Here is a 15,672-nt window from a genome sequence, read left to right on the forward strand (position 1 = left end):
AGTGCTCATAGAGTTCTTGTGCTGTGTCTTGAGTCATAACAGACATGACACAGTGCAGATTAGTACTTGGTCCCCTAACATGCAGGACCTAAGTTTGGTGTGGTAAAAAAGACAAAGGACCATACAGGCAGTGATGGGGCTTCACGGATAACATGTTATTCTGAGCCAACACTTAGTTTAAGAATAGAGATTGCCCTGGAATAAACCTAGCTGTAAATAGCATCCCAGTTGACTTTTTTTTTTTTTTTTTGGTGAGGAAGATTGGCCTTGAGATAACATCTGTTGTCAATCTTCCTCTTTTTGCCCAAGGAAGATTGTTACTGAGCTAACATCTGTGTTAATCTTTCTCTATTTTCGTATGTGGGATGCTGCCACAGCATGGCTTGAGGAGTGGTGTGTAGGTCCTCACCTCGGATCCAAACCCATGAACCCTGGGCCACTGAAGCAGAGCACGCAAACTCAACCAATATGCCACCAGGCTAGCCCCTAGCTGATTTTTTTTTTTTAATCTATAGTTTACAGAGGAAAGAAAAAGAAATACTGGAATAGCAATTTAAAGAAATATTCAGATACATAATACTGTGTCTATGTAGAGGTAGCATCTGTCATCCAGAGGGCCTTCAAATCAGTGATGAGTCCAAACTGGAAACTCGTGGAAGGAATCTGCCCTCTATCTCTTAAAATTGTCTAGTTTAGCAATTCTAAGTAAGAGCACAGGGGCTGGCCCATAGTGGATTCTTGGTAAATACTTGATAAAATGAAAGTGCTGGGGCCAGCCCCATGGCGTAGTGGTTAAGTTTGGCATGCTCCACTTTGGCAGCCTGGGTTCATGGGTTTGGATCCTGGGTGCACACCCACACCACTTGTCAGCCATGTTGTGGCAGCAACCCATATACAAAATAGAGGAAGATTGGCACAGGTGTTAGCTCAGGGCTAATCTTCCTCAAGCAAAAAAAAACAAAAAAAGAGGAAGAGTGGCAACAGACGTTAGCTCAGGGAAAATCTTCCTCAGCAAAAAAAAAAAGAAGAAGAAGAAGAAGGAAATGCTGCTGTCTGTCCTTTTTTCCTTTCACGTCAATCTCATTTCAATAAAACACTTCTGCAGCCCAGAGGCAATTTGGCATACTGGTTAAGAGCTGGGTCCCGGGAGCTGAGAGATCTTTGCTGTCCAACTTTAAGCAGATTACATAACTGATTGATAGGCCTCAATTTCCACATTTGTAAATTGGGTATAATAACAGTATTTAATGTGCACGGGAGGAAGACAAATCCTCTACCCTCTAGGTCCCTCTGGCTGGTCTAAGAATTCAATTGATGTGAGACAGAGTAACAGGAGAAAATCAAACAAAGTTTAATAACATGTATACATGGGGGGAACCCAGGAAACCTGAGTAACTCACCAGAATGGCCAAAACCACCACCTTAAATACCATCTTCAGCTAAAGACAAAGGAGGATGTTGGGGGTAGTGGTTTGGGGCTTCAAGGGGGAGGGAGGCAATTTACATGGAGATGGAAATGCAGATGGGCCAACTACAGACAATGTGACTGAGAGACACATTTGACATTACACTACAGTTATCTCATGGCATTAGCTCCTTCCTTGAACAGGCCTTCTATCTTAAATTCTTTCAGGCAGTTATGGGGGAAGGTCAAAGTTTCTTTCAGAGTCTTTTTGTCCTTAAAAATAATCAGGGCAGGGGCCGGCCCTGTGGCCGAGTGGTTAAGTCTGCACGCTCTGCTTCAGTGGCCCAGGGTTCAGATCCTGGGCACAGGCATGGCACCACTCATTAGGCCATGTTGAGGCGGCGTCCCACATGCCACAACTAGAAGGACCCACAACTAAAACACACAACTATGTACTGGGGTGGCGAGGGGCCGGGGGGCGGGGAGGGGTTGGAGAGAAAAAAGCAGGAAAAAAAAAAAGAAAAAAATAATCAGGGCAAAGAGATACATTTTGGGGTGGCCAATTCTGATCCCCCACAAATGCATAAGGTTGTTTGAGGATTAAATGAGGTAATATACGCCAAACTTAATAGGATGTCTAGAACATAGTAATTGTTCAACAAATGCTAGCTACTGTTATGATAAATTTTTACACCTGTCATCGACTTTCTCATTCAGGAGTACGATATCTGGCCTGTGTACAGCAGCTGTTCACGCTTAAAGAACTTGATGGACAATAACTCTGCTAAAAACCATGTTCACTTGCTTCCATTTGTTTAGATGGGCTAAGTAAAACAAAGAGCTTCCCAAAGGAATAGAGTAAGTGACTTTCTTCTTGTTTCATCTTTCATTGTTTTTCTGTCAAGGAATACATACTGGAATGTGACCATAAATATTTGCTATATTTTGGTAATCCAATACCTTACAGCATGGTATCTTTTCCGAACTAGCAATTTGTAATTTATTCTCTGTATGTTTTATTTTATTATTATTTTTATTTGTTTACATTTTTGGTGAGGAATACTGGCTCTGAGCTAACATCTGTGCCAATCTTCCTCTATTTTGCATGTAGGACGCAGCCACAGCGTGGCTTGATGAGTGGTGTGTAGGTCTGCACTCAGGATCCGAACCCACAAACCCTGGGCCGCCAAAATGGAGGGCACAAACTTAATCACTCAGCCATGGGGCCAGCCCCAAAAGTAAAAATGTAAAAATTTGTTTCTTGGGGCTGGCCCCATGGCATAGTGTTTAAGTTCATGCACTCTGCTTTGGCGGCTAAGGGGTTTCGGGTTCAGATCCTGGGCGTGGACATACATACTGCTTATCAAGCCATGCTGTGGGGGTGTCCCATGTATAAAATAGAGGAAGATGGGCACGGATGTTAGGTCAGTGACAATATTCCTCAAGCAAAAAGAGGATTGGCAACAGATGTTAGCTCAGGGTCAATCTTCTTCACCAAAAAAAGAAAAAAGACAGAAAGAAAGAAAGTAAAGAAAAAAATTTGTTTCTTTGTTAAGGTTATGCAGACTACTTAAAAATTTTATTCAAAGTCTAGCAAATTGCAATAATCACCTTTAAAAGGCATTTGAATATCACTCAGTCCCATTTACAAACTTAAATACTTTCAAATACTTGAAACTGCATTTATAAATACAATCAATTAGATTTCCTTTTTTAAGTACCCAGTTGTTGCTTTGCTCCTCAGAGCCTGGTCCCTGGAACCTGGCTTCATCTAGGTGCTTGTTAGAAATGCAAAACTTCTAGCCCCACCCAAGACCTGCTGCAGCAAAATCTGCCTTTTCACAAGGTGCCCAGTGATTATTATGCATGCTAAAGAAATGCAGAACCCCGCCCCAGACCTACTGAGGCACAATCTGCATTTCGCAAGGTTCCCACCAATTATTCTGCATAGTAAAGCAGTAAACTCACTGCCTAACTGAGCTTCCTGAAGTAATTTACTAACTTTTATAAATACTGTATGTGAAACCTGTTCTCTTAAATGTTCTGACAATCTACATAAATTTAATAGATTTCACTTTCTTCTCATAGGTTCAAACCAATTGCTTAAATACACATTTTGAATTGGCATTAGAAGGTCGTTCTGTTAGTCCAACGGTACAAATTTCCTCAAATGCACAAAATGTCAAATGCGCACAAATTCTTTCTTATTCCCACAATATCAAATAGCATAATTTTGAATTATCTCCAACTTTTTAATACTTAATTTTCATTATTTCTGGGTCTTGAGAGACTCTTATCTACTAAAAATAAACTATTTTCCTACGTAATTTTAGCTCACTGGTTAATTCTATTAAATATTTAAAGAACTAACTCCAATGCTATACAAGTTTTTTCAGAAAATAGAGTGAGGAACATTTCCCAACTCATTCTGTGAGGCCACTATTACCCTGATAAAGACATCAAAAGAAAAGAAAACTACAGACTCACGTCCCTCATGAACTTAGATGCAAAAATCCTCGACAAAATATTAGCGAACTGAATTCATTAATATGCAAAAAGACTATGCACAAGGCCAGGTGGGCTTTATCTCATATAATTTTTTTTTTTTTAGGAAGATTAGCCCTGAGCTAACTGCTGCCAATCCTCCTCTTTTTTTTTGCTGAGGAAGACTGGCCCTGAGTTAACATCCGTGCCCATCTTCCTCCACTTTATATTTGGGATGCCTACCACAGCATGGCTTTTTGCCAAGCAGTACCATGTCTGCACCCGAGATCCGAACCGGCGAACCCCTGGCCACTGAAGTGGAACGTGCGCACTTGACTGCTGCACCACTGGGCTGGCCCCTATCTCATATAATTTTGGAGGTTATCTTCCCATGTAATTTTGGTACCTCTCTACCCTTAGACCATACGGTGTTAACATGTAGGATTCTGAATATCTTCTATTGTTACCTCACAAAATTGGGGTTCTCTTGCCTGATGCGCATGAATAAAAACCAATTAATTACGGCAGAAGCTTTTGGGGGAAAAATCAGCTATATTCTGCTAGATCCATCTGCAGCGGGACAGGTGGCGTGTGCCCTCAGATCTGTCTCCCCAGTTCAGGATTTGGGGCAAAATTTAAGAGGTTAGGGAGAACAGGTGGGCATGTGGAAATGCTGGTGGGACAGGTTTTGGTTGGTGGGCTTCAAGCATTTATGATAAGGTTTTAAATATTTATGACAGGGTTCTGAACATTTATGATGAGGTTCTAAACTTTTATGATGGGGCTCTTAACATTTTTGATGAGGTGGGGAAGGAATTTTAACACCGTATCTTCCTGAATGAGGGACCCCTCGCTTCTGATAAGAGTCCAACTTCCAAGTTCCAGTCGTGTCCCTGTCCTTGGGTTCTGTGGGAAGGAGGAGCTTTGGTTCCGAGGTGGTTTCAGGTCACAATTTCTCCTTTTACGCATGCTCTGGCTACGTGACTTTACAGTTTTTCTGAAAGACAACCTGGGGTCTGTTTGAACTGTTTCTAAATGGGCCTGCGGTTACTCTATGGCTTTTTCTGCCTAGTCAGTCAGAACTTTTCCTTGTACTGACAGGTGACTTTATTGTTATTAGTGTAATGAGAAATACAGCAGGATTATGTAGAAGGTGCAATGGACGTTTAAAGGAGTCAAGGCAGGTGCCAGAGAATCAAGGACTCACGCTGACTCTGTAGGACTATGATTTTGTGCCTGAGAAGAGAGCAGGTATCACAGAACATTCCAGAAGGAGAAGGAATGAAATGTGTAAAGTGAGCTTCTGTCTCTATTCTAATAGAAAGGGAGTGGGGAAGAAACCAAGAGGAGAGGTAGTATTCTGGGGGGAAAAAGCAGCACATGTGGTGAGCTCCCAACTATGTGAGAAGGTTCATAAATACTTCGTTGGTCCGACTAATTGTGGACACTTTCATTCTTTCGCTGATAAGTTTCCTTTCCTTCCGCAAAACTTCAAGCACTTCCTGTGGGGCAAAAATGATGTGAGCAAGTGGGATGGGCTAAGACCTTTATCATTTGCAGACATTTGTGTTAAACCAATACTGTGTTGTCTCTTTATGGTCAGCCATACCCAATACGAGTTCACTGAGAACAGTTGGAGGCTGCAGACAACTGAAAGAAAATGAGAGATTATTCTTGCCTTTGTGCAGTCAGTAATCTCGTTTGAGGATATAAATCATAAAGCGCATGATGTAAGGTGACCTCTACCATTTATTGAGCAACTATGGGACATGTGCACTCACACACGCACACACATACACACACAGTTTAATTCTCACAAAAGCCTTGGAGAGGATAGCATTATCTTTTTCTTCCCTGCTCCTTTAAACTACGAGAAAACTGACCTTGAGGGAAATCAAGTGACTCCCTCGCGGTCCCCAAGATAGAAAGCAGCGGAGCCAGGTTCTGAACCCAGGCAGAGAGAGGTCCCAGGACAATAGCAGCTTTAGTTAAGATTGTAGCAAGTTCTAAGGACAGAAGAGACTTTTTAACTTGACTGCGACCTTGGGCAAGTTATTTCATTTACACGAGCCTCTTTTTAATCTGCAAAACGGCTCCTTCCTCATTGGGTTGTTCTGAGAGCGAATGAGAAGGTGCAGGCTGAACACTTAAGCGCATTTCTAATACACAACAAAGGCTGCGTGGGGTCAGCAAGTGAATTAAAAATAAATTGACATCACCGTTAACCGTTAGAGGGGACTCAGGTCCCCCAAATCCCAGGATGTGCACTGACTATAGAGATCATTGCTTTTATTCAAACAACCCACCCCCTCAAATCCAAAGGGGATCCAAAAATTGCCTCAATTCCCATTGCTGCTAAATAGATTTACCGGTCCACATTCTTTTCCTTAATTCTATCCAACTTCCCTGGGGTTTCTTATTTTAGGGGAGACGTCTGATTCAGCACTTGGTGGGCACACTGGGCTTGAAATGAGAGAAGGGAGAAGCGAAACCTCTCAAGCAGTGGCCTTTTCCCTTGAGTAAGGCGGTCACAAGCCAAGCCTCCTCCCTATGGGGGACCTCGGTGACACACAAGCCGGTGTACCTTCCCCGCTCCTCCCCGCCAATTCGGCCACCGCAAGGAGCAAGGCTGTAAACGCGCGGCGGGGGAAGCGTATGAAAAACATCACACGCGCCGAGCGCTCAGCCGCTGTTCGGTCGGCAATGAGCCCACCCGCACCCTCCCGGGTCCACTGCTGCTCCCTCGCCCGGAGCTGGGGCGCGGGGCTGCCCTTGTCCAACGGAGCGCGGGGGCCGGCCGAGCGCGGCTGGGGGCGGGCCGAGCGCGGCTGGGGGCGGGCCGAGCGCGGCTTGGGGCGGGCCGAGCGCGGCTTGGGGCGGGCCGGCCGCCTTAAGAGCGCAGCGTGCGCGCCCCGCCGCCCGCCAACGCTCGGCAGCCGCACGGCGCTCCCCGGCCCCTCCCCGCTCCGCCCCACCGCACGTCGGCGCCCCGCCCCTCCCGGCCCGCGCCGGCGGGCCACCCCCCCTCGCCCCGGGGTCCCCCACCCCCATCCCCGCGACCCGGTCGCCCCCGCCTCCGCCCCGGCGCCGGTGCTGCAGGAAGGAGCTGCGTGCTCCGGCTGTGCCGGGCCGAGCGCGCCGATCGGCACCATGCCCCGCGTCGATGCAGACCTCAAGCTGGACTTCAAGGATGTCCTCCTCCGACCCAAGCGAAGCAGCCTCAAGAGCCGAGCCGAGGTGAGGGGGCTCAAGGGTGGGGGGATTTTCTTTTCCGTGTGGCGCGGGGGAGGGAGGTGGGAGGCGGTGGTATGTGGGAAGCTTGCCAGCTTTTCTGTGTGTCTGAAGATGGGTAGGGTGCTCACCCCCTTGGCCTTCTCCCTCCCCACCGCCTGAGAAAGGGGACAGCCAGCGGGTTCCCTGCCAGGACGGGAGGTGTCTTTAAGGGGCCCAGCTCTGGCCTAAAATTCTAAATGTGTCCTGTTGGGGTGGGCAAAGGCGAGTACACCTTAGAACTAGACCACAGAGGAGCAAAGATCAAGTGGCCAAGTGATCAAGAAATAGTGGCTGGTGGTGGAGGGCGCTGGTGGAGGGGCCCCTATGGGGAGAAAAGGACACAGTGGACGGAGAGGAAAAACAACTAAAGGTCCTTGTGATTTTGGTAGTGTCTCTTAGTGCAGAGAGCTGCTGCTGCTTTCGTATCAGGTCCAGTAATGCAATTTCTTTAAAATGTTTAAAAAACACGTAATTCTAGGGCAAAAGTTCAGAGTTTACTTTCGACGTTTCAGTGGTTTTGCTGAGAGTGAGGCTGGGGACTTTGCCTGGTGGCACCCTACTTACTGGACAGCTGCAGTCCAGCCCAGTCCTAGGGAAGCTGAAAGCACTGGGGTGCAGGCGTGGGGGTGGGGCCTGAATTGGTTACCCCGGACTGTTCTGCTGGCTCTTCGTTGATGAGAGCAAAGCCTGAGGAACAGGTGGAGACTGGACTGGAAATAGCCGGCGGTGGGGGTGGGGCAAGGATGCCCCTACTGGGGAGGAGGAAGGTCGAACTCTGAAGGATTAACTAGATGCACAGAAAGGCACAGCTGCCTGGAGTAGTGTATGCTGGTGACAGTGACTTTCCCTGGTCTGCTGAGAGCTGGAGAAGAAGGGAGGGAGCTGGACTCGATCTGGAGGCTGAGGCCTTTGGAGTAAACGGAAGGAGGCGGAGCCACCCACTGCTCCATAGGCCCCACACCACAAGACCGTAAATAAATCCCCTTGCAAGGGACTCCGCTGCTGGCCTCTGCCCAGGCCTGGCTGCAGTGCCTGGCGGTGCCAGCCAAGGGCTTGTTTGGGTTAAAGAAGCCTGCTTTCGCCAGTGACCAGAAGCAAGTCACCTTCTCACGCAGGTGGAGCCAGAGAGGCTGGGACAAGACAGGACTGGAAGAAGCCAGGAATGCTTAATCCTTCTCACCCTGGATGGGACCACTCTGTTCCTGTCCTTCATGTTCTTTCAGATGCTAACGAGCTGGGCAGACTGGACTCTTGGAAGAACAATAAACAGGTTGGCAGGCCCTGGGCCTCTGAAGGATAAACAGTAGCTGGTACCTAAGGCCTGACCAAGACAAGATGTGAGGATTCTGGGCAGACGAATAATTTGGTGGCCTCAGTATTCTTTAAATTGTAGGGGAGGAAGACGTTTCCTCTTTCCAAATGTGGGTTCGTCTGGCCGGAGAACGAATTAAATTCACATGAGACAGAATAGCAAGAGAAATTTAAACAAAGCTTTATGAGGAACCATGGCCCGGGGCCTTTCTTCTCAAAGGAAGAAAGGACACCGAAGAAGTGGGGTGCACAGAGTGGTTATATACCCCCAAACAGGATATTTCACATATGATTGAAATGTCCCTCCCACAATAGTCACAAGATTGTTCCTTCGGCACAGTGCTTGATGGACACAGCAGGAGGCAAGTCTATTGTCTGGAGCTGGGCTGTCACAGGTGAGCTCAGCAATCAGGTCCTAGCCTAAGGAAAGGTGCTTAATCCTTAAAGAAATGCCAACGTTGGGAGGGGGAGGGAAGTCAGTTACAGGAGATTACCAGACAAGCACAATAAAATGCAGATTTAAGTCTTTGCCTTTGGCATTGATTAAGAGTTTCTAGAGAGAAGGTCATCATCTCCTTTCTTCTTCCTGGTACAGAGAGGGAGGCACATTTTACAGATAGAGATTTACCTTACAAATGTAAATGTGTCGTAACAAAGGGCAAGTTCCATTCCTCAGAGCCTCCTTCCCTGTCCCAGTTTATCAAAAGCAATCACCCTCAAATAATCCTGATGCCAAAGAGACATATCTTGGGGTGGCCAGTTTCAGGTCCCTACAAACTACTTGTTCACAATTCACTTGGCAGAGAGAAATTTATTTTTAAGAAAAATTGTGTTTAAAACAAGGCTGTATTATATAAATGTTTTGAACAAGGGAACATCTGGAGAAGGTAAAACGTTGAGAATTTGTGTAATCGGATGAATTACCCCTTCCTAGGGAATAGCATGATGTCCTACCACATTTGGTCTCGTAGTTTGGGCTGATTGCCACCATTAATGTTGTCTAGGCTTCTCATGGCACCCGGCAGTCTGCATGTACACATCGCAGTGGGAACTCTGTGCCCTTGAGAGAGGTTTTTGTGTTTCGACTTTTGTGGGAGTTTGCCAGCTCCGTGCCTGGAAACCTGAGTTAACTGGCATTGGTTTTCCAGTTGGTTCCCCACGTGGTTTAGCTTCCTGGTGCCTGAGGCAGCTGCCTGGCTGGTTCAGTGATGTTGAGGGATCTGGTTAGGCCTAGATCTGTTTGGCCCCTAATCCCCTCTCAGTGTTTTCTCTGTGTGCTTGCAGATGCCTGAAATTTCTTGCAGGCATAAAAACTTTTCTTTGCCAAATCAGATGGAGGCCTAAAATGTGTGTCCCCTGCAAAAGTAATACCTGAAAGCAGATTTGAAGCTAAGTGGTAAATGACCATCTGTGAGCCTAATCAGAGAGCTGATGGGAGTTGAGCTAGAAGAGGAAACGTACCCCGTGAGAGCAGAGTCTGGCTGGGAAGGGAAAGCTTTGACTGTTGACAGCATTTCCAGTGGTTTTGCTAGGAGCCGGGCCTGGTGATGGTGCGTCAGGCAGTGAGCAGGAAAAGGAGAGCCAGGCAGAGTGATCTCCCCCCCAGGAGTTCTAGGACTCCTGCAAGGGCATTCCCAAAGTCTCACATAAAATGGATTGGAGGTCAACTCCCAGAGGCAAAGCATACAGGTGGAGATGGCCCAGGTGGCCTTACATGGTTGTACCAGATGGACAGTCATCTCTCCACTGTCCATCCATTGCATTTACCCGTGTCTTCTCAAGCCCCTGGTCCCCGAGAAGAAGGTGCTACAGGGCTGCGTGGGGACAAGTGGGGAATCTTTTCAGAGGAAGTGACGTGTTTGTTGATAGAGGCAAGACCTGGGGAGCTTGCACCATTCCTTAACTTCTGAGTGTTTTCTTCCTCAGGACCTGTTTCTATCTCTGATATCCCACCCTAGTGAGATTAGAAACAGAAACCAAACTTATTAACGCAACTATAACTTTAGAAGTCAGACACTGAAGGAATTTGCAGCAGGAGATTGGCTACTTGTCCTAGGACAGGGAAGACACAACACAACAAGTTTCAGTCGTCTTAGAACTCTGGAGTAATTTTTTCACCAGCGGTCCATTGAGAAGCAGATCGGCTCCAGCAAGTTCTGGTGCAGCCTGAGCAATCCCCAGCAGGTTGTTCTCAGGGTGATGAGAGAGAGCATGGCAGAGTGGGGAGAATGTTGGGCTGGGAGAAAGGAGTCGTGGGTTTTAGTCCAAGCTCTGCGCTAAATTATTGTACCCCCTTGGCTCTGCATTAGTTTCCTGGGGTGCTGTAACACAGTACCGCAAACTGGGTGGCTTGCACAACAGAAACACGGTTCTGGAGGCTGGAATTCCCAGATCAAGTGTTGACAGGGCTTTTCCTTCTGAGGGCTGTGAGGGAGAATCCATTACTACGTGCTTCTCTCCTGGCTTCTGGTTGTTGACACGCAGTCTTTGGTGTTCCTTGGCTTGTAGATGCATCATTCGGATCTCTGCCTTCATTTTCACATGACATTCTTGCTTTCTGTGTGTCTTATGTCCAAATTTCCCCTTTTTAAGAGGACACCAGTTATATTGCAATGGGGCCCACCCTAATGACCTCATGTTAAGCTTGATCATCCTCAGAGACCCTATTTCCAAATAAGGTCACGTTCATGGGTACTGGTGGTTAACATTTCAAAACATCCTTTAGTGCGGCCGGCCCCGTGGCTGAGTGGTTAAGTTCTCAGGCTCCGCTTCAGTGGCTGAGGGTTTCACTGGTTCGGCTCCTGGGCGTGGACCTGGCACCTCTCATCAGGCCATGCTGAGGCGACATCCGACATAGCACAGCCAGAGGCACTCACAACTAGGATATACAGCTATGTACTGAAGGGCTTTGGAGAGGAGAAGAAGAGGAAAAAAAACAAAAAGAAGATTGACGACAGTTGTTAGCTCAGGGCCAACCTTTAAAAAAAAAATCCTTTTAGGGAGACACAATTCAAACCGTAACAGCCTTTGTAAATTTTGCTCTGTAAAATGAGAGGGTTTGAATAAATTTGTTCTTAATACATAAGAATCACCTAGGGAGATACTCCAAAATACATATATTGTCTCCAACACAAAGGTTCTGATTTATGAAATTTGGGGCAGCCTGAGTGTGTGTATTTTGGCCGTCATCCTACGATGATGATTCTGATGTGCATACGGATGCCCTGGACTGGCCACTGGGGTCCTTTGCTTTTGTGGAACCCTGTGGCTCTCTGGGAATGCACAGCTGCATATGCTTCTCTGGATCCTGACAACTGATGGTGAAGCTACCAGGGGACAGAGCATGTCCAGAAGGCTGGGCTGCGGCCCACCAAGCATTGCCCTGAAAAAGGCTGGGGGTCAAAACACAGTATCATTCTTACCCCTTAGCTAGACAGTAGTTGATTCCACACTTTTTGAGCCACTAGGACTGCAAAGATGAAAACTATTGTCCCTATAGACTATAGTCTACAGATGAGACAGATGAAGAATGATCTAATAACAGAATTGCTTTAATCAGTACCATCCATAGATCTAGGCAAAAGGGGCCCCTGTCCCCTCCTTGCTGGACAGGGCTGGAGGGCTATGCCTTTCTCTCTAGGCCATGCTCCAGGCACTCAGGATCCTGAATTTCCCAAATGACTGCAAGCTGACTCCAAGGCTTGCAAGGGCCTCTTCCCCAGGGGCCAACCGTGCTGCTGGGGTGCTCACCTCTAACCTCACAGAGTGGCCAAGTGGCAGCTCTTTGTGGAATGGATGTGTGTGTGCATGGAGCTTTATGTTCAGTCTAGGGTGTCCCTGGGTGCATATATGGATTTGGGTGGGAAGAGAAGGGGGTGTGGACTGGGAGCCAGGGCTGGCTCTCTGTGGCCATGTCCTGGTGCTTTTCAGGTCGTTAATGAAATTGTTTGTCAAGGTTGGAGGATAGAAGAAAGTTTATGCAGCAGCTTGTTAGCTTGGCTCATAACCTTGAGATATTTAGAATGTGGTAGATGGGCCTCTCTTTGTCCTTTCAAGCCCCCACATGTTGGGCTGTAGGACGGACTTTAATGAAGGGTGTTTAAAAGAAGCAGAAACCTTTACTTTTGAGATGTGGGAGGGGTAGTTTATTACTTTACGTTCCCTTTCAAATCAGGCTTAGCAGAGTGGGAATTTGGAGGTGCTATATTTGGTGCCTTGACCAGCTGTGGCAGATGAAGTGCCAAGTTCTGTTCCTGGGAGGCTGGAATATTTAAACTATTTCTCTCTCTCAGTGAACAACCAGTCTATTTTGGGGGTGTGTGTGTGTGTGTGTGTGTGTGTTTCTCTCTGTGTGGACAAGGTCATGGAAGATAATTTTACTTCCTTCTTAGAATTAAGGATTGCGTAGAATCTACCGTATGAAGAAGACTAGAAATGAAAGGCAAGAGTTCAGTGTCAAGGATGACCTTTCCAATGAAGAGCTTGTTTTTTGCGTACTGTTGATAGGCTTTAGGGTGCCAAGAAAAACCCATTGTGAGCTCAGCCGGGTGCAGAGTGTAACAGCTCTTCCCATGCATCTTGGGAGGAGTATAAGATTAATTTGAGACCAAGGAATTCGGAGTATTTTAAGCCAGTGAAATCAAAATGTTAGAGGGCCATTAGCAGCATGGAAGATTGCAACTAATAGACCCCTTCAGTTATCTTTCAGAATGCAGATATAACTTGCTTCACTGAAGTAGAACCAAGAATCATAATGAGAGAAGTGGAGAAAGGGCTGAACTGCCACATATTCTCATGCAATAACAGCATCTCATTTCCCCTCACTGATTGCCGTGTAAGGCAGTGCAGTCCTATTTATGACGTCACTCACCCAGGAAGCCTTCTGGACATGCAGCCCTGTGTGGAGAAGCAGGAGATGTGAAACGGCTCAGAGGCCTGAGATGTCTCATGGTGTTTTCTGACATGATGTTGATTGCAAAGTGGAAGTGGTCTCAAATGATAAAGAATAAAAGAAGGATCTGGAACAGTGGTAGGAAATGATTATTGCTGGTGTACTCATGAGCTGAGATTTATGTAGGTCCAAATTGTTTCAGAAGCATAAGATTCACACCTGTTTTCCTCCTGCCGGTTCTCCTTGGGGAGGCACCCACTTCTGGAATGGCCTGTGTCTGTTGGGGTCCAGCCAAGGAAAGAAACAGTGCTGAGTATTTAAAATGGGGAGTTTAATGGAAGGCATCCTGACATAGCGGAGACGCCAGATGAGGTATTGAGGCAGCGCAAAGATTGGCAGCAGTGAGGAACCACTCCCAAAGGGAGGAGGTGGTGTTCCTGGAGCCCAAGGACTGGGATCATTCTGTGAAAGCTGGAATCAGGATGATGCAGGCCAAGGCAGAGGGGGTCTGGAGAACTACCCTGACTACACTCAGGCTCTCCTCCCAACCCCTACTATCCTCCAGTTTCCCACCCAGTGACCCCATTGGATGAACTCAGCTAGAAACCAATCTGGAAAATGGAGCCTGCAGGAGATGGGCCCCCTGTGGTAAGAGCAGAGCAGAAAAGGGTGATGAATGGATCTGTGAGCATACAGGCCTGGCATCTGCCCTGGGTCAAGGAAGTGTCTGACTGTGCTATCTCCTGGTGAGCGCCTGGCCCTAGTACACTGCGTTTGCTGAGCCCACCACCAAGGCCAGCTCTTGTTCTGGATTCCCGATAGCTGAGTTAGTCATAAATGCCCTGACGTTGGAGTTACAATAGAATTGGAGTGCCCTCCCTCCAGCCGTGCACAAGTCAGAGGCACAAGTGTTTATGTGCATAGACATCTGGCTGCAGTATACCTCCTCCCAGCTCTTTGAAAGATGCTCGTGATTACCAAACAGCTAAGAGAGTCGAAAGGTTAAGGGATTAATGGTTTGCAGCTCACTGCAGGGTGAATTTGGAGTGTCTGGTTCTCTCGAAGGTGAGGATTAAAGAGAGGGCCGTGGTTGACAGGGAAGCGTGGAGCAGAGTTTCCCAGAAGGGGGGTGATCTCTCCAGTCCATGGAAGGGGGGAAGATAACGTGTATGTGAGTGTTAAGGGCTAGGATGAACCAGGCTGGGACAGAAGGTGGCAATGGGATGGGAGAGGCTGATGAAGGAGAGAGCTGCCGATTCGGAGGCTTGGCTTGATGGCAGAATGTCCACCGCCTGGTGCTGGCGCTTGAGGATGGGTTAGCAAGGAGCCTCGCTCAGCTTTTCCACCTGGATCACCACCCAGGAACTCTCCCGTCTTTGGAGCACCTGGCCCAGCCCCTAAGAGAATCAGGGATCAAGGGGCATACACTTCCTTTGTGTTCTTCCCGCTCACTCCAAACCCTGGAAATTCTGCACAAGTCACGTAAAGAGCACAGCACTTCTTTTCCCTTTTTGCCGTTAGGTGGATCTTGAGCGCACCTTCACATTTCGAAACTCGAAGCAGACCTACTCAGGGATTCCCATCATTGTGGCCAACATGGACACCGTGGGGACATTTGAGATGGCAGTGGTGATGACACAGGTAGGACGGTGGGTTTTTTCCCCTTTGCTGCTCACACCGGCCAGGTTTTCAGGAGCCCACCCTGGGCTTGTTCAGACAGAGGGGAGAGGAGAAGAGTGAGACTTTGGGAAATTCGCTGTGGCCGATCTGTTTTGCTCTGAGTCTCATGCTTGCTGGAGGCCCTTCTTTTCCTCCCTGTTGTCAGTCAGAAGATAGGTAGAGTCTGGACTTTGCCCTCAGCGAGATGGTCTAGATCTGTCTCCGTTTCTTCCTTGAACATGCCCATGGCAGCTTTGGAAATTAGAGATGCAAAAAGAAGTTGGACATCGTGCCGTATTATAAAGTTAGACGAGGGCCATGTTATGAAAGAGTGACAGCGCCTTCAAAATTAAGACAGAACTGCTTCATATGCAGCCTGTGTTACAGCATTCATTACCTAATTATGGAGAAAACGTATATTGAGCACTTATGTCCCAAACACTGGGGATAATGTATATAATGTTGTCACAACTCCACCAGGTAGGTTCCCTTTAAAGATGAGGCAGAGAGAGAGAGGCGAGAGGTAACTTGACCCAGAGCATTCAGCCAGGTGGAGGCAGAGCCAAGATTCAAACCCAGACTGACTCCAGAATGGGGGATTTACCTCCCAGCTTACACTGACAGATAACAGTACAAGCTCAAGGTCCCT

At 47.4% G+C, this 15,672-nt stretch overlaps 1 protein-coding gene across 1 annotated transcript in view; it reads left to right on the forward strand.

Moving 5' to 3' along the window:
• Positions 1–6,811: 6,811 nt before the first annotated feature.
• The window catches only part of GMPR (guanosine monophosphate reductase), a 41,080-nt gene continuing 32,219 nt past the window's right edge, over positions 6,812–15,672 (forward strand). The window contains exons 1-2 of the mRNA XM_008518267.2: positions 6,812–7,126; positions 14,886–15,005. Coding sequence (XP_008516489.1) covers positions 7,040–7,126; positions 14,886–15,005 — 207 coding nt within the window. The 5' untranslated portion in view covers positions 6,812–7,039. The remainder of the gene's footprint in view (positions 7,127–14,885; positions 15,006–15,672) is intronic.

The sequence above is a fragment of the Equus przewalskii genome, chromosome 19, assembly GCF_037783145.1.
Source record: "Equus przewalskii isolate Varuska chromosome 19, EquPr2, whole genome shotgun sequence".
Classification (NCBI taxonomy): Eukaryota; Metazoa; Chordata; class Mammalia; order Perissodactyla; family Equidae; genus Equus; species Equus przewalskii.